Raw genomic sequence first — 22,597 nt, forward strand, 5'->3', positions numbered from 1 at the left:
AGAAAATAACATTTTGCAATTTTACAAGAATGAACAAATGTTCAATGGTTTCAACAAAATTGCACACAGCACTCACAACAAACCTTTTTAAAACTAATCAACTACCTAAACTAAACATTTTGAGATTGCAACCAGTTAAATCATAAACAACCAGGAAGGGACTGTCAGCGTTTAACAGAAAGTTAGAGTTTCCACGAGAGGTTAAGCGTATAAAAAAAATCTCACAAGAGTATGACTGAAGATGTTGTAAATATCTCTAAATTGAGTATATTAGGAAGAGTATGATTCTTCCATGCAATATTGCTTAAGGTATTATCATAAAAACTTAACTAAGAAAATTCACACCATTCAAGCCTTTCTTAGAATGGATTAGGTCTTTGATGTAGAGAGATCTCTTATGGTACACTCCGTAAGGGATTCATCAACTCAAGGAGATTCAACACAAGTTAATCTGCACATTGGTACAACATCTTCTTATTTTCATAAAAGAATAACTTATAAGAGACAAACAATATCTCTTCAATCATACTTAAACATTATTTCCCTGTTACAACAAGTTAACCAATCTGCAACAAACTTAAAATCCAGAACACCATTTTATTGAAACTTCATAATCCAAATCCCATTTGATTATAAACTTTATGAATCAGCCATTATAATGCATACTGTGGAAACGATGCAATCAGCTCGAGCACAGTAGAACCGGCTTCATATTTTAGACTAAGATGGCAGACCAATATCATACAAAGAAGCCCCAGTTTCTAACTTAAATTTGATTGATTCATGGAATCAAATTAACCATAAATACACTTCCAACTCCATAGTCAGTACTCACATCATGGTTTTGAAAAATATATAATGGACACAGAGCCCGATAAATCCCTGCTCATGACTGTCCAAACTATTCATGGAGTTGGTTCTAATTCCTTCCATAATAGTCAAGGCAGATTCCATTAAGTGTCGTTGCCTATGCCTTTTCAAGCCATCGGTCATAAATCGGCTTGCACTTACATTGCACAAGGAAACAGATCAATATCACATTTTGTAAACTGGGATTTGTTATTTAAAAGGAAACAATTTTTAACACATGCAAAATCGACTCACATGAATCTATGCCTGAAACTCAATGCCGTTATTTCTAAATCAGAATACAACGCAAATGAAGTCCATAAGAAAACAACATCAAATGTAACCCAATACTGCAACCTGATAACAATGAAAGGGAATGGTTAAAAACTCAATTCAAATTTAAATCTGCAAGTAAACTCTTACATTCCAAACTCTGTGATGCAGCATCAAGTATCGATACACACTAATACATGATTAAAGATGAAAACAATAAAAGACACAGAAGAAATATTCAGATTTTTGGAACTCACTGATTTTCCATTCAACAACCATCCTTATACAATGTTCAGCAGCTCCTTAATTAACTAAAAACTCTCTAAGCTAGAAAAACAGGAAATTACCTTTTTTGGCAGATTTTTAGGACTTTTAAAATTTGCCATTTTTGGTAACTTTCGAAAACAACTCCTAGAAAGCTGAAAATTAAACTAAACTTTCCTTAAACTATGACAAGTAAAACTGCCAAGTAATCTTCGAATTTGGAAACACCTATTCTAAGTTATTACAAGAAAGAAAACTGAAAAAAAATAAAAAAATACAGAAAGCTAATTTTATGGATCCAAACAGATTTTCTGGCTCTTGAAAATAAATTTTTCTAGCCACCAATAGAGCAGAGCTGAATTGGCAGACCACCTCATTCTTCCTAACAAAGCCACCCTAAAAATTTCAGCAAAAACCCACATCCGAGTCAAAAAGCTATGACCCCTGAAAGTCCCTGCATCATTCTCCCCTTGTTGAAAGAAACACAACTCTTGCAAGTGACTATTTGTGAATTGCTGCAACTTTGTTGGATCCATGTGCATCACTCCCCACTTAGATAACCATGCACTCTCTGTTTCTGGTAACCCATCCCACTATATCAAATATCTATTGTATTGACCATGCCTTGTGGATGTAGTTTGTTTGTCTAGATTTCTGGCTATCTTTTCCTTCTTGTTGGGATGCCGATGTTGCCAATCCACAACTTGTCTATTAATTATCTCATGAACATCTCTGTGGAATGCATACAAATAAGTAACATCAAACACATGAGAGACCTCTAGATTGCCTGGTAAGCTAACCTGATAAGCATCATCATTAATCTTCCTGATGATTTTGCAAGGGCCAATCTTATAGTACTTCAACTTATGATATGTGCTACTACTGAACCTCTCACATCTCAAGTAAACCATCAACAAGTCACCTTCAGTAAAAATTTGTTGTCTTCTAGTAGCATTCGTAGTAATCTTGTATTTCTAATTACTCTCCTGTGACTTCTATCTTAAAGCTTGTTGGAGTTGATGGTGTTCAACAAAAGCTACCCCATCATCACTAATTTTGTTTCCCAACAGTAGTGGCACGAGATCTAGAACACCTTGAGGGTTCCTACCATAGACAACTTGAAAAGGAGATTTTCCTATTGATCTATTAACAAAACTATTATAAGCAAATTTTGCTTGGGGCATTGCCAAGCCCCACTAGTTGGGCTTCTCACCAACAATGCATCGTAACATATTTCCCAAACTTCGATTGTCTACCTCTATTTGCTTGTTTGTTTAAGGATGATAGGCTTTATTGAACAGTAACTTGGTCCCCAATTTTCACTACAAAGTCCTCTAGAAATGACTCAAGAACTTAATATCTCTATTAGATGTAATTGTTTTTGGAAGACCATGTAAGCGAACAACTTTTGAGAAGAATAGCTCTGCTATCCTAGTTGCATCATTGGTCTGTTGACAGGCAATAAAATGAACTATCTTGGAAAATCGATCAACTACAAAAATAGAATCATTACATTGTTGAGTGTGTGGAAGACCCAACACAAAATCCATACTCAAATCACTCCATGGTTGAGTATGTACTATGTATTGATAAAGGCATGTACAAGCTTGTATTTTGTGAATGTCCTTTAGCCACTTGACAGATTATACACCTTGCCACACATTTAGTGATATCCTCCTTCTTTGGCCAATAATACTTATTTTCAACTAAGTTTATTGTCTTGTCCTTTCCAAAGTGCCCAACCAATCCACAACTGTGAAATTCCCTGATTTACCTCTTGATCTGGTTCCAGTTCCAATCATCTTACCATCCTTGTCTTTGATAATGCAAGTTTTCTCTGTGAACTACAATAGATATCCCTTGTCTACCAACTGTCCAACACTTAACGAATTATGTTTCAAATCATCAACAAAGTAAACATCGTCAGTGTTAGTTTTACCATTAAGAGTAATAGATCTAATCCCTGTAATATTACAGGTTGCATTGTTACCAACTCTAACAATACCTCCATCATGATTTCTGAACTTAACAAATTTGTTCATATCACCAGTCATGTGATGTAAACATCCACTATCAATTATCCAATCTGATTTCTCCTCAACTTGGGTGACTAGAGCTCTCTCTTCTCTAATTTCTTTGAAGATGAAGCCTTTAGCTGTTCAACAAATTCCCAGAAATCATCATTAGTCTCATATAAAGTCTTAATAGCATAAGCCATTGACTTCAACTTCCATGGTGGTTAATAGTTTAGCCTGTTTGCTCAAAGTATCAACAACTTGGTTTTTTTCAACAACTTGGTTTGTTTTCTTCCAAACTTATGCTTCAGAACGAAGGTATATTTCTGTAAGAAAGAGACCCGCTTGGCATGCCTACTTACTATTCAACTTCTTCTATGTGTTGAGGTATTTTAGAGCAATATGATCGATAATTAATACAAACTCTTGTGGGACTAAATAGTGTCTCCACTGCCTTAATGCTTGAACAATTGCATAGAATTCCAGATTTTAGGTAGAATAGTTCTTCCTCACTTATTCAAATTTTCACTTAAGAAAGCTGCATGTTTACCTGCTTGGCTAAGAACAACAACTATTCCTATATGGGAAGCATTGCATTGCAAATATGGGAGCCTTAGTTACTTTCGTCTTCAAAAGATTGAAACTTTTCTCAGCATCTTCTGTCCAGGCAAATTCCCTTCCTTTGGTGTAGTCTGTTATGGGTGCTACAATGCTACTAAAATTTCGAATAAATTTCCTATAGAAGTTGCCAACCCATGGAATGTTCTTACCTCTGTTATGCTGGTGGGTTTAGGCTATTCTAGAATTGCCTTGACCTTCACTAGATGCATTTCAACACCATCTTCTAGGTCCATTTGAGCACCATCTTCAGAAATGACAAAGCCTAAAAAGTCAAACTATTCTGCATGAATCTGCGCTTCTTTAAATTTGCATAGAGCTTCTCTGTTCTTAACACAACCAAGATAACCTTCAGGCGATGCAGGTGTTCTTTATATCTGCTGAAAAACATGATGTCATCAAAACAAGCAACCACAAACTTACCAATGAAAGGTCGCAATATAGTATTCATCAACCACATGAATGTATTAAGTGCATTAGAAAGCCCAAATGGAATGATCATCCATTCATACAAACCATCATTTGTCTTAAAAGTTGTCTTCCATTCATCCCCTTCTGGGATGCGGATCTTGTGATAGCCACTTCATAGATCAAATCTTGTCGAAGTACTTGGTCCCTACTAATTCATCCAACATTTCCTCTATATGAGGAATAGGAAACTGGTACTTAATGGTAATCTTATTAATTGCTCTGCTATCAGTGTACATCCTCCGTAAGCCATCCTTCTTTGGAGCCAATAATGCAGGTGCTGTGCATGGGTTCATGCTTTCTCTAACCAAACCTTTTTTCTTTAGTTCTGTTACTTGTCTGTTCAGCTCTGCATGTTGTGTTGGATTCAACCAATAAGCTGCTTGATTGGGAAGACATGCTCCTTGGATGAGATCAATATGATGTTGGATATCTTGTTTTGGTGGGAGACCATTAGGTAACTCTTTTGGAATAGTGTCAGAAAATTCTCCTAATATTGTAGCTGCCTCTTGTGGTATTGACAAGTCTTCTTCTTTCCCTTTTCTTACTACTAGTCAATAACATCCTGTCACCCTCAGTTCGTTGACAATCTCCTTTCCAAATAATATATTCTTTGCCTTCCCTCCATTCTCGAGAGGTAACATAAACACTTTAGATCCATCCTTCCAAAAGGTATATATGTTTTTCTCCCCATCATGGATAATGTTCCTATCAAATTGCGAGGGTCTACCTAACAAGATATGATAGGTATCCATTGGAATGACATCACACCAAACTTCATCCTTATAGACCTTCCCTATGGAAAATGTGACAAGACACCTCTTATCTGTTGTAACTTCATTTCCCTTTTTAAAACATGCAATATGATAGGGACAAGGATGCTTCTCACACTTTAAATTTAACTTTTCTACCATCTCTTTAAATCATTTTCTCACAACTATCTCCAGCTACAATAACTTGACATACCTTCCCCCCTGAAGTACACCTTGTGCGAAAATATTTGTTCTGAGCCATGAGCGTTCAGGGCCTTTTTCCCTTGTCTTCTCCTTTGCTGGAATTACCATCATCCTTCTTATTATGAGGCTTTCTCCAACATTTGGATGCACTTCATTTGCTGCTCCTTCATTCTTAGCTTGGCTAGGTTCACCTAAGGTGTTCTTCCTTGATTCCCATCTTGCAGTCTATAATCAGAACACTTAAAAGCTCAATGGCCTTCTTCTCCACATCTAAAACAAGTAAATGGTCTTCTCTGACCTTCCCATCGTTTGCCATTACCATAATCTCTACCTCACTGAAACCCTCACCCTCTTTGTTGATTTGATGAATTCTGGCGGGTTTTTTTCTTGTTTTTCTATTCTTTGTGATGAATCTCCTCGACTGTAACTTGAACCACTACGAGATGGGCCAATGTACCTTACCTTGCTCCTTTATTTCTTTGGAAAAGGTGTTTTGCTTTCAAGGGAAGCTGTTATGCCTCTTCGTGCTAATGATTTGATGCAGGCTCAACTCATCCTGAATAGAAAGCTTCAATCCATTAACATACCTCACATCCATTTGTTCATCAGTTTCATTAGGATCTACCCGAATTTAACTTGTAGAATTCATTTGTATATAGTCTTCTACAGTAGATAGATTTTGCCTTGAATTTTCAAAATTCCGAAAGAAGGTTTGTGTATAATATCTGAAGGCAAGAATTTCCCTCTTAGTTTCTTCTCCATCTTTTTTTATGTCCTAATTTTCTGCTTTCCCTTTTGGGTTCTCTCATTCTTTGGTGATCCCACCAGATCATTGCATGCCCTTTCAACTTTGTGTAGGAAAAATTCACCTTATTTCCATCTTCTATATGCTTCCATTCAGAGAACTTTCCCATGCTATTCAACCAATCTATTAACTCCTCTGGTTTAAGACTTCCTGCATAATTAGGTACCTCAATCTTGACACTTCCATTGTGTGACTCTAATGCTCTGATCGTCTTTCTTCAAAATAAAGTTCATTTCCTTTTATTCCTTCTTCTTCATTTTCTGCATGTTGATGAGCTTCTCCTTCTTGTTGGTGAGCTTCTCCTTCCTTGTTTGCTTCCTCGTCTAAACTATCTCCCCTTTGTCTCAGCCCTTGATGAGCGAGAAGTTCTGCAATTACTGCAGCTTTCCTTTGAAGGGTTTGCATGTCCCTCTGTGACTTTGTATTACCTCTTCTGTGTCCTCTCCCTGCCATCTTCCCGCTCTGATATCAAATGATGCAGCACCAAGTATCGATACGCACTAATACATGATTAAAGATGAAAATAGATAAAAGCCACAGAAGAAACATGCAGATTTTTGGAACTCACTAGAATAACAAGAAATTACCTTTTTGGCAGATTGTTACAAATTTCGAAAGTTGTAACAATCTGCCAAAAAGGCAATTTCTTGTTATTCTAGTGGGTAATGACAAGAAATTGCCTTTTTGGCAGATTGTTACAACTTTCGAAATTTGTAACAATCTGCCAAAAAGGTAATTTCTTGTTATTCTAGTGAGTTCCATAAAAATGCATGTTTCTTCTGTGGCTTTTATCTATTTTCATCTTTAATCATGTATTAGTGCGTATTGATACTTGGTGCTGCATCATTTGGTATCAGAGCGGGAAGATGGCTGGGAGAGGACGCAGAAGAGGTAATACAAAGTTGCAATTTTGTGCTTTGTAATACATTGGCATGGGTATTAATTGATCAATTAGACAACATTAGACTTGTTAAATTGATTAATCTCTTGGTGCCCCTGCACCATACTCCTAGGCTTGAAAGATTTTTATTTCTCATGGAAATGTACTGGAATATCCTGCAAGAAAACATGCTGCACTTTGTCTTTATCTTTGCCTCTTCATCTTTGATTCCTCTGCTGCTTTCAAACTTTTATTCAATCTTCTTGTGACTTCTATTATTGGAGTTTATGCTGGCTGCCTCCAAGGTCAAGTCCACTCTCCAATGCTGCATCGCACACACTGACGCTATTGCCCCACTTGGGAGTCCTCTCTTGCTTCTCTCCCCAAGACTTTTGGCAACATACTGGACCATCTCCTATGGCCCTTTGGTAGACCTCTATGTCCACCTCTTGGAGCAAGTGAATAAGCACCTGCAACCATAAAAACTTCACCAACAAAAATCAAATACCATAATCTCTTTGAAACTAGGTCCTGGTGTGGATTGCCTCTTTCAGCAGTCTACCCACACACTCAAGAGCTTCTGGCTCTGATACCAATTTAATGCAAGCACACTGAGAACAAATCAAAATCTTTATTTTACTGTCATAATACTGACAAGAAGAGAGAACATAATACAAAATCACATATTCTTTCAAACAAGACAATAATAACTTATAATCCAGTACCAAACTACTCTCAATCTTAATTAGTCTTAACTAAAAATCATGGCTTCTCCAAAATCGATACCATAAAGCCAATCTTTAACTTGTTTAACAACCAATTTATGGGTATGGTACAATAATGGCACTTAAACCCAAGAAAATGTAAAGCTGGTACCAAATTACCACATTCATTTGCTCATTATTGGTGACATCTTTTTCACAACCAATAACTACTCTGAAGAGATGCCAAATCAGATTCATATAAAAAAATGAATCTATTTCATGTGCAAATCATGAATCCAATTTTCACAGTCAAATTATGATAAGACAGAGTCATGTAAGATCCTGATACCAGCATGGCCAATATTTGCTTATGAAAATATTGAATCAATATTAAAACTGCCTGTAACTTGGTTCATAACCAATCAAATTCCAATTAAGACAGAAAGGAAACTGTGTACTTCATGACCGATGCTTGATCGGTTTGAAATTCCATGACAAACAATAATAATGCCCGATTCTTGGGCTGATGGTTTCCATATAAACAAACCAAAACCTCTTATTAATCGGCATAATGATTTCAGAAAAGAGATAATACCAAATTGGATAGTTTGAAATCTGAATCACAGTTTAGATTGAATCTTTACTATCGGTTAATGATATAAAACCAGTAACCGAGAAAAACCAATAAGTAGAAATGAACTGTTAAGTCAGATTCAAAACTTACCAAAAACAGAATGCAAAGGAACTGAACCCAAGATGGCCATAATCTGAAAGAACTTTATTTACTCTTACATTCCAACTTAACTGTAACTATCCGATGGTCTTGGCTGTCAACAACCAGAGGGACGATGATCTGATACCAAAAATGATGCAGAGAGATCTCTTATGGTACACTCCTTGAGGGATTCATCAACTCAAGGAGGTTGGACACAAGAGTTAATCTGCATATTGAAACACCATCTTCTCATATTCATAAAAGAACAACTGATAAGAGGCCAACTATATCTCTTCAATCATACTTAAACAATTTAACCATTCTGCAACAAACTTAAATCCAGAACACCATTTTATTAAAACTTCATAATCCAAATCCCATTTGATTATAATTCATAAACTTTATGATTGGGCCATTATAATCTACTCAATCAGCTCAAACACAATAGAACGGGCTTCATATATAGAGTAAGATGGCAGAATGATATCATACAAAGAAATCCCAGTTTCTAACTTATATGTAATTGATTTAACCATAAATACAATTCCAACTCCATAGTCGGTACTCACATTGTGGTATTATGGTTTTAATGGGTAATAGGAGTTTGTCCCAAAGCTCTACCCATTAAACTAGAGAACCACTACCAAATATATCTCCAAACTCTTGGAATTTTTAGTTTCCCAGTCATTTGCAAAACAACTCTTGGTAGGGCAAGAAGCTTATCATTATAATAATATAATCTATATCGGCTATATAAATTTGAAATTGACAAAGGTGTCCCTATCCCTGGGAAAATCTAGTGATATTTAATTTAAAATTACTAAAAAGTCCCTTACTCCCTAAACGCAAAAAAAAAAACAGATTTATCAAACTTTGCAAAATTGATTTCTTGTTGTTGAGGCCAGATGGTTTTTGGGCCTTATTAGGATTCTTGATTGCTCAATGCCCATCCAAGGCCAGCTCAACCTTGAAACTTGAGATCTCATAAACCCAATCCACCCAGTTTCTTCCAAAGGCCAGCACTTTCAATTGATAATACTTCTTATCCTGTTACTCTTCACATTCGATCATAGAAAAAACTTGACCATTCTTAGAAGCTTCTCAACATTAGCTACCAAGCCAAGCAAGGACATGATAAATATTGAAAGACGAAAGAACCTATTAAATCTTCCCATCATTTAGTTTTCTTTTTTTATTCTTAATTTTATGATAAAACTCAATCACATATTATTAAGAGATATTTTGTAGCAAAACAAATACTGAGATTATGGACAATTTTGCTAGGTCCCTTCAATCCTAATCAAAATAATAAACCAATATGGAGGATCAAAAAGTTAGGTCCATGGGTTTATTGGAAGAAATCTTAGAGTAAGAGGCCAAATTTAATATGTTAAACCTTCGTAAAAAATCATTGAAATTGTTTTATTAAAAAATAACAAACAATTCAACAGTACATACCTAGTTAGCGACAATGGCCAAAGAGCATCAGAATTGAAATTTGACGGCACTGAAGTGATACCAAAAATGAAAGATGTTAATTGGATCCTATAGGGGAATTTACTAAAAATAGACGCTCCCACCAAGAATCTTGGAATCCTTTTGGAAGCTGGAAATAACTTAAATTTGTCATATAACTCCGCTAAACCATCTGAGGTCATTGGTAACATTAGATTACCACTCTGATTAGGTTGACACAATCTTGGAAAGTCAACACCAACTACAGAGCAACATAACCCAAAGATGGGGACATTACATAGGAGTTTGTGTACTCCCCACTCCTAAGGCTCACCTACAAAACAAAAATGACCTTCCACAAGAGAGAACATGACAAGGACGTCTTGCTTCATTATGGATCTTTGAATGATTGATTGATTGTATAAAATGTACATAGCATCATGCCTTGCTTATAAGGATAAGCTTAAGCGATAGGGTTGGACAAGATTGTGACACCTGACTTATTCCTATGTTATGAAACAACCACCTTTAACTTGACAACTATGAATTGACCTAGGTAATAAAGACTTCACAAGTTAAGACCTCATGACAATTAATAGATAGGTAGATTCCTTCAGACCTATGTTAACCATATGAATGGGAACCACTAGGTGAACTAGTTGGGTACAAGACCTCATACTCCAGAATGCAAAATATTCTGTCCTGAATATATAACGATCATCTCCAGCAAGGTGAAGGTTTTATATCAGTATTGTGTCATCAGAACTTGCAGAAAACTTACAGAAAAGCCACTTCTCATGCTTCTTCACACAACTCTGCTCCAAGGCGACTTCAAGATTATTGATGAGGTGTTTGGGAATTGATAAGTTATGGTGAGGAGGGGGTGGGTTATCTTTTTCATCTTCAATAACATCCTTGCTTATGTACTTCTTTGTAGTTGGATCTACAAGCTGATATCTTTTTGACTTTCAATTGTATCCAAGAAAAATGCATTTAAGGATTTTTTGTCCAATCTCTTTGATACCACAAGAATAAATATGATGGTTGCACATTCACATTCACACATGTTGAAATCTGATATTCTTTCCCAAATCCATGATTCTTTAGGATTGATGTTTTCAAGGACTTTGTTGGATGCCCAATTCAGCAAATACACAATTGCATGAATCACAGCTTAGAATATAGGAGCTAGATTTGCATCCTTGAGCATACATTGTACTATTTCCACGATGGTACAATTATGTCTCTTTCAATACCATTTTGTTGAGGTATGGATTCAATGGTCAACTATATTTTAATCGGATGTTGTTGAAGGTAGCATGAAAATTCTATACTAGTGAATTGCGCATTTGAGCAAATGGCCTTGAGGAAGTAACTAGATGGCCATTCTGCATGGGCTTTAATGCCTTGATTTCGCAAATGGTTGGATTTTTGCAAGTTCAGCTACAAATCCGGAATTTTTTGGAATAGTATTCCACAAAAATTACAAAATATTTGGCATGATTATGTCTAGGTATTGTGGGTACACAGATTCAATGTGCGCTAAAGCTTCGGGACCAAAAGCCAATGTCATTCTTGGAGGAAAATGAGCTTGATGTTCCTCTTGACAAGATATTTGGAGCAGATAACTTTTGTTTTCTTCATGAGGGAAGTTCTTGCACCATTTCTTTTTAATTCAAGGCAAGAATGTAGCCTAAACTGATATAAGCAAGTGATTTGTGCCAAAGAGTGTTGGGCAAACTTATTGCAAGGGTATTTTCTTCATGATTGACATAAACCAATTTGAATATCTTGCCAGTTCTTGAGGCTCACAAACAACATCTTCACCATTGTGAATCTTGCCTTGATTGAGATAAAGTTTTCCACCATTATGTTGTTTCAACTCAACCATAAAATTTTGCTCTAGTAATTGACTTATCGATAAGAGGTTCTTTTTGAATGGGAACTGTTTTAAGTTGACACTTAATAATCTTGAGTGGTAAAGAAAATTCTCCAATGCCTTGCACTTCATAGGATGCAATCACTAAGTGAAACTTAAGAATGTGAAGTTGATGAGGTGAGGCTGTAGAAACACTTTTGTTCTCTTATTATGTGTCTAGATGCTCAAGGATCAACATCCATACGAGTTTATTAGAAGATGAAGCTTGATTCTTTGCAACATACAAAAAATTCATCTTCATCAGAATCACTTATGGAAGCAACATTGCCATGTTGCTTGCGGTGCTTTTTTGCCTATACGGATGCTTCTTACACCAATCTTCTTGGCGAGCATGCTCCTCCTCACAAATGGGGCCTCTTTATTGCAGAAAGAAATATCACGATGAATGATTATTAAGATATTCAATATTTACCGAGGAGTGGAGTTCTTAGTAAATAAGAGTTACAGATATATTTTTGGATTGTCCACTTACTGTGACAAATAGCGATAGAGGAATTAGCAGGTGAATGTATAAAAATTAGATACAGAGAATTTTGTAATGTAGGACTGGGACTTGGGAGTGTAGCATGTTAGATTCAGTTCTATTCTCAGAGATTCCTGCTTTAACGCTTATATAGTTAACCAATAAAGAAAAACTAATTGCAGTTCTCAGAGATAGCCATATGTAGCTATCATATCAATGTAGTAAATTTTTTATACAGAATCTTTATTTATTCCTGATTCATTTGTTTACAAGTTTGCAATTATCTTTATTCTAGTATTGTTGTAATTAATTACTTTCCCCATTGACACATCAAAGTTCCAACAACTTAGTGTTTATTAACCAGATTCCAGAGTAATTTGAGGTTACCAAACCCACGGTAGCTTTGTATATCGTGGGTTGAATCAAATTAATTTTTGTATTTTCTTTTCACTTATTTTATTTGTAGTATTAATTCATCCATTTATTCAAAGGCAAAATCTGCCAGATTTGTTACGTTTGATTCTTAATCTCTGCACATCATCTCTTGGTTGATCTCTTTTATGCCCCTCCTCACAAATGGGGCCTCTTTATTGCAGAAAGAAATATCACGACGAATGATTATTAAGATATTCAATATTTACCAAGGAGTGGAGTTCTTAGTAAATAAGAGTTAGAGATATATTTTTGGGTTGTCCACTTACTGTGACAAATAGTGATAGAGGAATTAGCAGGTGAATGTATAAAAATTAGATACAGAGAATTTTGTAATGTAGGACTGGGACTTGGGAGTGTAGCATGTTAGATTCAGTTCTATTCTCAGAGATTCCTGCTTTAACGCTTATATAGTTAACCAATAAAGAAAAACTAATTGCAGTTCTCAGAGATAGCCATATGTAGCTATCATATCAATGTAGTAAATTTTTTATACAGAATCTTTATTTATTCCTGATTCATTTGTTTACAAGTTTGCAATTATCTTTATTCTAGTGTTGTTGTAATTAATTACTTTCCCCATTGACACATCAAAGTTCTGACAACTTAATGTTTATTAACCAGATTCCAGAGTAATTTGAGGTTACCAAACCCACGGTAGCTTTGTATATCGTGGGTTGAATCAAATTAATTTTTGTATTTTCTTTTCACTTATTTTATTTGTAGTATTAATTCATCCATTTATTCATAGGCAAAATCTGCCAGATTTGTTACGTTTGATTCTTAATCTCTGCACATCATCTCTTGGTTGATCTCTTTTATCAAATGAATATTTCTATTGTTTGTAATATACAAACTCAGCAGATCAAACCTACTGATACCTTTACCAAATGAGTGACTGATGAGATATTCCCGTAGTAGGATCATTAATCTTCAGTCACGGACTTATTGTTCTTCCTTTCAGATTGCTCAGTGTTATTGTTATTAAGGTTATATCTCAAAATTTATTATTTTTATATTTAGTGCCTTGTGTCAGCTTCTGTTTGTAACCTAAGTACTTTTCACCTTTGTATGAACTGAATTTTAACTGGATGTACTTAATGTGGACATCAATATATTTTAATGTTTATTCTGACCGAGAAGCTGTTTAATGAATACTCTTTTGGATAATGCCTGTGGAGAAAAGGCCCATGTTTCATAGATTTAGTGAAGTTTGATATTGCAAATCATGATTTTGAGATGGCTTTGTTTACTCATTTTTCTACTTGTGGTTTTGTTTGCTCTTTCAGTTGGGTGCAGAAGCAGTCAATCTGATTAGTGGTGACAAACCTGCTGATGTATATAGTAGTATTGCTGAAAGGTATGCCATGAGTGTTACCTATGTCTCAAGACATTGTTATTTAATTGTTGAATAAAGGAACATCACCAATGCCAAATTTGTTGATGCTTCCTTTCGGGAGTTGATATTCTAGCTACAGTTAAGGGTTTCATTAGTTAAATATTATACTTGTAGCATGATAAAATATGATTTTATTGTTATTTTCTTCCATGCATTGTGCTTCAACTTTCAGTTGGTATTAAATTCTGTTGTTTTTCCTGCTTTCAGTAAAGTTGAAAGAATGCTGGATGTTTGTGCTAATCAAGTTTGATGCTGCAAATGGATATAATAGAACAACGTTTTGAATGAAATAGTTTTTTTGAGATGAAGTAGCTGTTCTAACAACTTATTATAACAAGGCTAGATACACTTTTAGGCTAGGGGCTAGTATCTAGACAATTTGCAATAAAAACTACTGGAGATGAGAAAAAAACACGGGGATAAAATGAAAAATGGCACAAAAAGGTGATCCTTGAAAAGGAATTCTGAGCTGCTTGAGAAGGGAAAAGGCTAATGCAAGAACTGAAATGATGCTACACAAACACTAAGGGAATAGACACTTTAGTGGACTCAATATAGGTTAATTTGCAAGGATACGAGATTCTTGACTAAACAATTTTTAACCTTTTTCTCCTTATTAGTACTGGGTTTCATGGACTCATTTTGACTACTTTGGCTTGGGATTATCTCAGTTTGGGCAAGTTTTGTAACTATGATTCGAAGGGTTGAAGTGCACTTTTTCATTCTAATAGATGATATAGTACTCATAGTAATTGAAAAGATTCCCAACCAACTTTTATTTCTCTGGCATTCTCCCAAATATTTTGATATAACTTTACCCGTTTCTCAACAAACAGGCATTATCTTTCTCCCACCCTCACATTCTTGAAATCTGTATTACTTGAAGCAGTCTTCTACTAGTTTATCCTTTTGCAGATTATTGATTAAACTTCATCTCGTTGGACCTGATTTGTTTGCTTATTTTGGAATGGGTAAGGGTGGATGAAATCATGCGAAAGGATGCTATAGGAAATCCTGACAAAAACCGGAATACAATGAATGCCAGATTATTACTCGGGCAGGTTAGTTCTTTGCTTTTCTTATCATTTATAGCTCCTTATTGCATTTATTTCTGTCGTTTTGGAAATTTTAATCTTTAAAAAATGTCAGTGCATCAGAATTTTTACATTTCTAATTTTTGTTTACTTTTAGCTAAACAGACAACAAATTTTACAGGATTTGTTAATGGCTAGCAATACAATATCTGTTAATGTTTCTTGGCAGTTAGCTAATTGCTTGATTTGTACAGGTTGACAGAAAATTAGTTAAGCAAACAGTTATGACTTCAGTTTATGGAGTGACATTTATTGGGGCTCGCAATCAGATCAAAAACAGGTTGAAAGAAAGAGGATTTCCTGATGATATTGCACTCTACAATGCATGCAATTATGCTGCCAAAGTAAGGATAAGAAAAAACAGTTAACCTTTGTAATGGGCCAAAATTTGATTTCCATCGTCACGGAGCTTTTATAGGCTTCTCTTGTAGCTTGATTTATTGCTGAGGAATCTGGTATAACTCCCAACAATGTGTGTGTGTGTGTGAAAACTGTTTGGAGATGAATTTTTAAACCCAGGGTTTTAGGTCTGACCATTCAAGATTCATTCTGACAGGTAACTCTTACTGCATTGGGAGATTTGTTTAATGGTGCACGGTGTATTATGACCTGGTTGGGTGACTGTGCTAAGGTATTTACTTCTCTATAGAACATGACTTGCATGCATTTCATAGTGAAATTCAATATTAGCAGGCATTCTAAACATCTCTACAGGTATGGTTCTTGTCGTAATTCTTAGTGAGATTCAGTTTGCTTTAGTTTGACCCATATTCCATGGTAAAATTCAATATTGGCAGGTGTTCGAGTATCATGCTACAAATGTTGTTAGCTAGATAGATGAATTTTAACATCCACAAGGCTAAACACAGCCTATAGGACAGCCTTCCAATTAAACCAACTTTAGAAATTCAGATTTTTTTTTGTGCAAGCTGATAATGAGCCCACCTAACTTGTAACAACCACTTTTCCCGGGTCTTAATTAACAACTAAAATATCAAAGAAATATAGTTATTACTTCATTTTCATAGGAAGACAGTTATATCAGTTATGTTCATGTGAATGAGATTAACGGTTACAATTAGTGAAATAGAATTTCATGACTAAAAATTGAAAACACCATTACTGAATTTACTATGGAAATTAAAATTTACATACCATGGAATTTGAAGCCGAAATCAATCAAGGATGCTTCTGCAAACACCCAGGTTAGTCCACAAATACCACTTAGGATCAAATGACAATTACTACCACATACCATTGTATCAAGTAGGGCATCACATATCACTGTATCAATTAAGGCATCAATTACCTTTGGATTTAGGGCATCATATACCACTGTATCATTTAGGGTGTCAGGTACCGCTGTATCACTTCTTTTCTTCCTATTGCTAACTATGGCAGTAACGTAAGATTAAAAAATATGCTCATAATCATTATTCTTATAAATGAAAGAGTGAAATAACAATCCAATAGATATATCCATATTCAGTTGGAAGATCATCCGATCTAACTGATTACCAATTACATTGACATGAAAGATTGCTTACATCAAGGAGATAACTGAATTCAACAATATAAATTAATCCATCATATCTTCTACTTGTTTAAATGTCATAAAAGTAAAAATACCTGTTACTAATAAATGTTTGAATGCTCAACTTACCTTTATTTGATGAGCGTCCTGACATCTTGTGGAGAGGGAAAACATTGTCAGGGGCTTAACCACCCAACCACGGACCTTAAACTTATCCCCCCCACTTTCTTTACCTAGAAAGACCATGAAACACCTTGTCAGCCACTGAGCATCCTAATATCTAATCACACCACTCGACTTGACAATAGGAGAAAACATTAAACATGATCATGCACGAGCTTTTTAATGATTCCTTTTGTTATGTCACCTCTGATTTTGATCCATTTTATTGTAGATTCCTTTCTCACCTCTTCACCTTTTGCCATGGCTGTATAGCCGGTGAGTCCTAGGTGCAAGAATCTCAGGGCAATCGACTCTGTTTGTTGATCTTCAATTGATATATGAATATTATATGTTTCCGGCTTATCACAATCTGTGATCTGAGAAGTGTAATTTTTATGACTTGCAGAGTAAATATCATTTGATTCTGACTTTCAGTGGCAGATTTGAAAATGATAGCATGTCATAGATAGACACTTGGCTTTTATTTATCATAAACAACTCTATCTTAGAGAAGGTCTAATTGCAAGGTCACCGAGAGATGGGGAGACTTCAAGGTCTCCGGTATTGGTACTGGTAATGGTACGACAATTTTTCAAATAGAAGACGGGGGTACTTGGAGACGACAAATTTTTTAAAATTTTTTTTTAATAGTTTAAAGAGTCTAATACTAAAAGTAAATACAAAATTTGAAAATAGTAATACTGTAAAATTTGAAAATAGTAATACTGTAAGACTAAAGTAAATAATAATAGTAATGTCACATTAAAAATTAAAATAGACTCATAGAGTCAAAGATTTCAAAACTCACATGATCACAATATTGTATCTCATAGACATATTTGTTTTTCAAATATTGCATATGATCACCATCATATCAGATTGATAATCGCTGAGATTATCATTACATATTCAAATTTTAAATTCAAAAAAGTATAGTTTGATGCTGAATTGCCGATATGCAAACAAAAATGAACACTTTGTACAATAAACAAAAAACAGAAATATATCTAGTATTAGTATGTCGATGGTACTATAATCTACTCCACAAGGTAAAATCATCAGTCTCCCAAAATATTTTAAATGATTTAATCAGTTAAATTGTCGAATAAAAATAATTTTAAAAAAGTGTTTCTAATGTTTTTAAAGTTATTAATTTATTAAATAAAATATTTTAAATGATTTAATCATTTAAATTGTTAGTGGTCTTAATTTTTGCATTAAAAACATTAAAATGAGGGCTAAAATATATAAAATTGTTTAATATTATATTTTACTTTTATATTTTATCAGGAGACTTCGGGGAGACTTCACTTTTTGGTTTAGGAGACGGGGAGACTTCAGGAGACTTCGTCATGAAGTCTCCAAACTTTTTTGAGGTCTCCGGAGATGCGAAAAGTCTCTGAGACGCGTCTCGGTCTCTGAGACGTGACTTTTAGGGGGGAGACGGGTCTCCTGGTAACCATGTCTAATTGATGATATTAAGCAAGATGATTTGCATCATGATACAAGATTGTATCTTATTGCTATAGTAAATTGAAATGCAGCAATATCAGATAATAAAATATATTGCAATGCTTGGAATATGAACACCACATAACCTGGGAAAATTTGGAAATAGAATGGTGTCTTGCTGGACGCTATCAGTCAGCCCCATCCTTCATGGAAGAAGCGCAATTTCCAGTGTGATTAACAATCACATCTTCAGTAAATTATCAACAGCAAATCGTGGAAGGAATATGCAATGATTAACAATGGTAAATTGTAGGGATATTGTATGATATCTGTAGAGGTATCCGTAGTATAGAATGAAGATGGGTGCTAAAAAGAAGTCGGATGGCATGGAAAGTGAGTCGGGTGATGAGTTATATTGTCTTCTGACTCACTTGGCTCCATAATATAAGAGGTATTCGGAAGTCTCTTTGGCTTCCAAGAAGCCGTAACATAAAAGAAGAGACTTGGCTCTTGGACGCCAAATAAATATGCCAAGTGTTCAATTGGTTTCAAGTAAAGAATTGAATAGATAAGGAAAAGAATTTGAAAGGTTACAAATCAAAAGAATAATATAAACATATTTATTTACTTGCACGTAAATATATTTTATTAAGATGACACATATTAAATGTTTATCCAAGGTCATACCTTATAAATATGTATATTTAAATACATGTTTCATCTTGGAAGATTTATTTTATCTTCTTGTACATGCATTTAAATGTATGTATTAAATAGATAAAATCTTGTATAAAATAATACTATGATGTCATCTTTAATTTATATCTGTGTATGTACATAAATGTATTAAAAAGATGTGGAAAAGTCAACCAAGAGCCATTAAAGGTATGCATTAACTAAGTCAATATTTTAAATGTTTATTAAATAGCTCATGCATGTCTAATGCGTGTATCCTATTATGTAGTCGCCAGGTCCTCCATGGTGATTCATGATTCATACCCATTTGCTCAGTGATGGTGATACTCCCATGCCCAATTTTTTTCTGACAATGCTTCTACCCCTTTGACGTGCTCCCTACAAGGAAATTCTCCACAGTTAAATCATATTACCATAACAAGTTATTAATCATAACGGCTAACTGCCTTTTCAATTCCATGAATTCATGATAAATAATCAACTAGCATGTTATCTTCATATGAAATTATAACAACTAATCATCTTACCATTTCATAGGATTATAACAAATTTCACTATCAACTGACTTCATGTGAACCTCAATGGCTATATTAACATTTTAAATTAGGTCAAAAATTGGAATGTAACATAACTTCTCAATGTTCTCTTGGCTAAATAAGTTGTACCAAGAGATGTTGGATATAATATCCAAAAATTTGACATTGCTGACCTAGTATGTATTACATTCTAAAATAAAGTTTTGTTTGGTTTCCATCTTCCCAAAACTGCAAAACATGCAAACTCTCTTCCCAGGACTCTTTTGGCCTCTTCCAATGTCTTGTCTCACATTGGAGTTGATATGAGTTGGTTTTGATCTATGCAATAAGGGTTTTAGCTCTTCAAGAAATGTTGGCCTCTATGTATGCCTTTTGGAGTTGATCGCATGTGGGGTTGAACTCACTGATGTAACAATTTTTTTACCTTCCAAACCCATTTTCTTATAGAATTTCTTCATAACAAAGATCTTTATTTCTTTACAATTTGCGCGACACTATTCTTTTGCTTCATTTTGATCGATATTATAACTCTTAAATGGTTGTTGTTCATTAAAAGCTGCTGCATTCACTGAACTAGTGTGGTAATTGCTAGCCTAATAGTAAGAGCGCTTCTAACTGGAGCAAAAATACCAAGGCTTCAATAATCAGTTCATATATTGTTTTTTCTAGAAAACATGATTGTAGTTTAGGAATAGAAGGAAACCTTTAGTGTGGGACAAATAATGTCAACAAGAGGGGGAATTCTAGTAACAAGAAATCCTATCTATCATGGATACTGATAAGGATACAAATGTGGGTACAATATTCTTTACATATGTGAAATGAAATCCTTTGAGATGACATTGGATACAATGAAATATGTGTATACATTAATAATTGTATGAGTGTATACATAAGAGCTACTATTGTTGGACTTGACTAGACTTTGTGAATTGAATAAATGAAATTTCCAAACAGATCAATGCAAGCAGGCCCTGTGGTCCCTTGTTATAGAACTTGATAGTTTGATGTAAAACTGTGGAGTCAAAAGTCACCTTAAATTGAAAAATACAAGACAGCCTTTCTAAACAAAACAACTGTCAACTGAATACAAAATAGAAACCAACTAATAAAACTGAACTCACTAAAGATGATCATTACAAACATTATATCATTATTTTACTAGCCACAAAGTGGGAGGAATGAGGAGAGGTATAGTGGGAGGAATGAGGAGAGGTATGGTGCGAATTGGTGGTGGAACAATTATCTATTTGTCTAAGGAGGGTAGGAGGTAGGCATTTCCTTTGTTGCTTTTCCCTTCCCAACCCTGCAAAGTTCCCCATACTACATATAGGGGATGTGCTCTTCCATTAATCAAATTGATGATCTACACAACTATACATTACACAAATAAGTACAAAGTTTAAGTTGAAGGAAACAACACTTTTGAATATATAAATACTTTCAAGTATCTTAGGTACACAAAACTAATGGACTATGATATCCATGACATCAAAAGAAAATGTCAGGTTTTGGCAGTTGAGCTATAACATAACTAGTATAAGTAGCAATACGATGATGTTACATTCCAAGTTTTACCTAATTTAAAAATTGCTAATACAGCCATTGGGTTTTCATGTGAAGTCAATTGATGGGTAAAATTAGTTATCAGGTGAAATGGTAAGATGGTTAACCGTTATGATGTTATTATATTATTATCTTGAAATCTTGGAAAGTTGGTTACTCATTCATAGGAAGTGAAATGGTAGTTAGCTGTAATGATGCTTTATGAACAATAACTTGTTATAGAAATTATGATTTGAGGAACATGATATTATTGTGGAGAATTCCTTCTTGCAGTAACGTGGCGAAGGGGGGAGAAGCATTGCCAAAGAAGGATTTGGGCACTGGGGCACCACCTATCATTGGGGAAATAGGTATGAGTCCTAAACCACCATGGTTAAGAGTGAACGGCTAGGAAAGCAAGAGTATACTTTGGACAACCATGAGCTATCCAATCAATTTATAACACTTAATCAATTAAAGGAAAACATTAAGCATTAAATTAACGAGACTAGTTGCTACCTTTCTATTTGAGATTATTGTGGAGCCTCCTGTTATGCTTTATATATCGACACCATGATATCAAGATACTTCTACTTGCACATACGTGTATATATATGTGCATAAATCAAATATAATGGCACAAAAAGAAATAAAAGATTCAATTTACGCACATGTATGTATATGTGTACATACAAATAGAGATGGCATAGGTACCACGATGTTGATATATATTTTAAATCATTTGGAGGGAGAACCTTTATCATTATTATTGTTCCATGGCATAGAGGGCCTATTTGATTTATTTTGAGCGACTTCCTATCTTTCTCATTGGCTTATATATCTCAAATGTTCTTTTCAAATATTTGAACCTATGGAATTCAATTATTTTTTGAACCAATGGCCTTGAGGAACCCTTTGCCACCTTAGAATCTTTTACGTAACTGAGCATGCACTCAAGGGGCATTTTTGACATTTCTACGCCCACCTCAGCGATAGATTTATTTATATATTTGCCTCTTACCATTTTGGTCAGCACTTCTGGGTATCATTTTCTGCTTTTGCTTTGAATCATTTTACTTCCATAGCTTCTGCTCTTTCCAAGCTAGAATGTGGTAATATACAACAATTATTTTGAGAACCCAAGTAGTGACCGGTTATCCAACATCTCTATACTAGACGTAGACACAAGATCGGACTTGCGTGGTAAAGTCGACGCACTCAACATTGATTAATTGTATTCTCAGATCGAGCTATATCGTTCTTATGTCATGCACTTTTAATCTGAATTATCTTTATCTTTTAGAAGTCATACTCTTGAATTACCTAATTTGCCTATTAAAGAG

At 34.7% G+C, this 22,597-nt stretch overlaps 1 protein-coding gene across 1 annotated transcript in view; it reads left to right on the forward strand.

The window, feature by feature from the left end:
• LOC149550690 (DNA-directed RNA polymerase 1B, mitochondrial-like) overlaps positions 1-22,597 on the forward strand; it is a 63,032-nt gene that overhangs the window by 31,755 nt on the left and 8,680 nt on the right. Inside the window, exons 11-14 of the mRNA XM_089786253.1 lie at positions 14,126-14,196; positions 15,212-15,296; positions 15,524-15,673; positions 15,886-15,960. Of these exons, the coding sequence (XP_089642379.1) occupies positions 14,126-14,196; positions 15,212-15,296; positions 15,524-15,673; positions 15,886-15,960 (381 nt within the window). The remainder of the gene's footprint in view (positions 1-14,125; positions 14,197-15,211; positions 15,297-15,523; positions 15,674-15,885; positions 15,961-22,597) is intronic.

Source organism: Cupressus sempervirens, chromosome 6, assembly GCF_028749045.1.
Source record: "Cupressus sempervirens isolate cs-2001-9-10 chromosome 6, ASM2874904v1, whole genome shotgun sequence".
In the NCBI taxonomy this organism is placed as follows: Eukaryota; Viridiplantae; Streptophyta; class Pinopsida; order Cupressales; family Cupressaceae; genus Cupressus; species Cupressus sempervirens.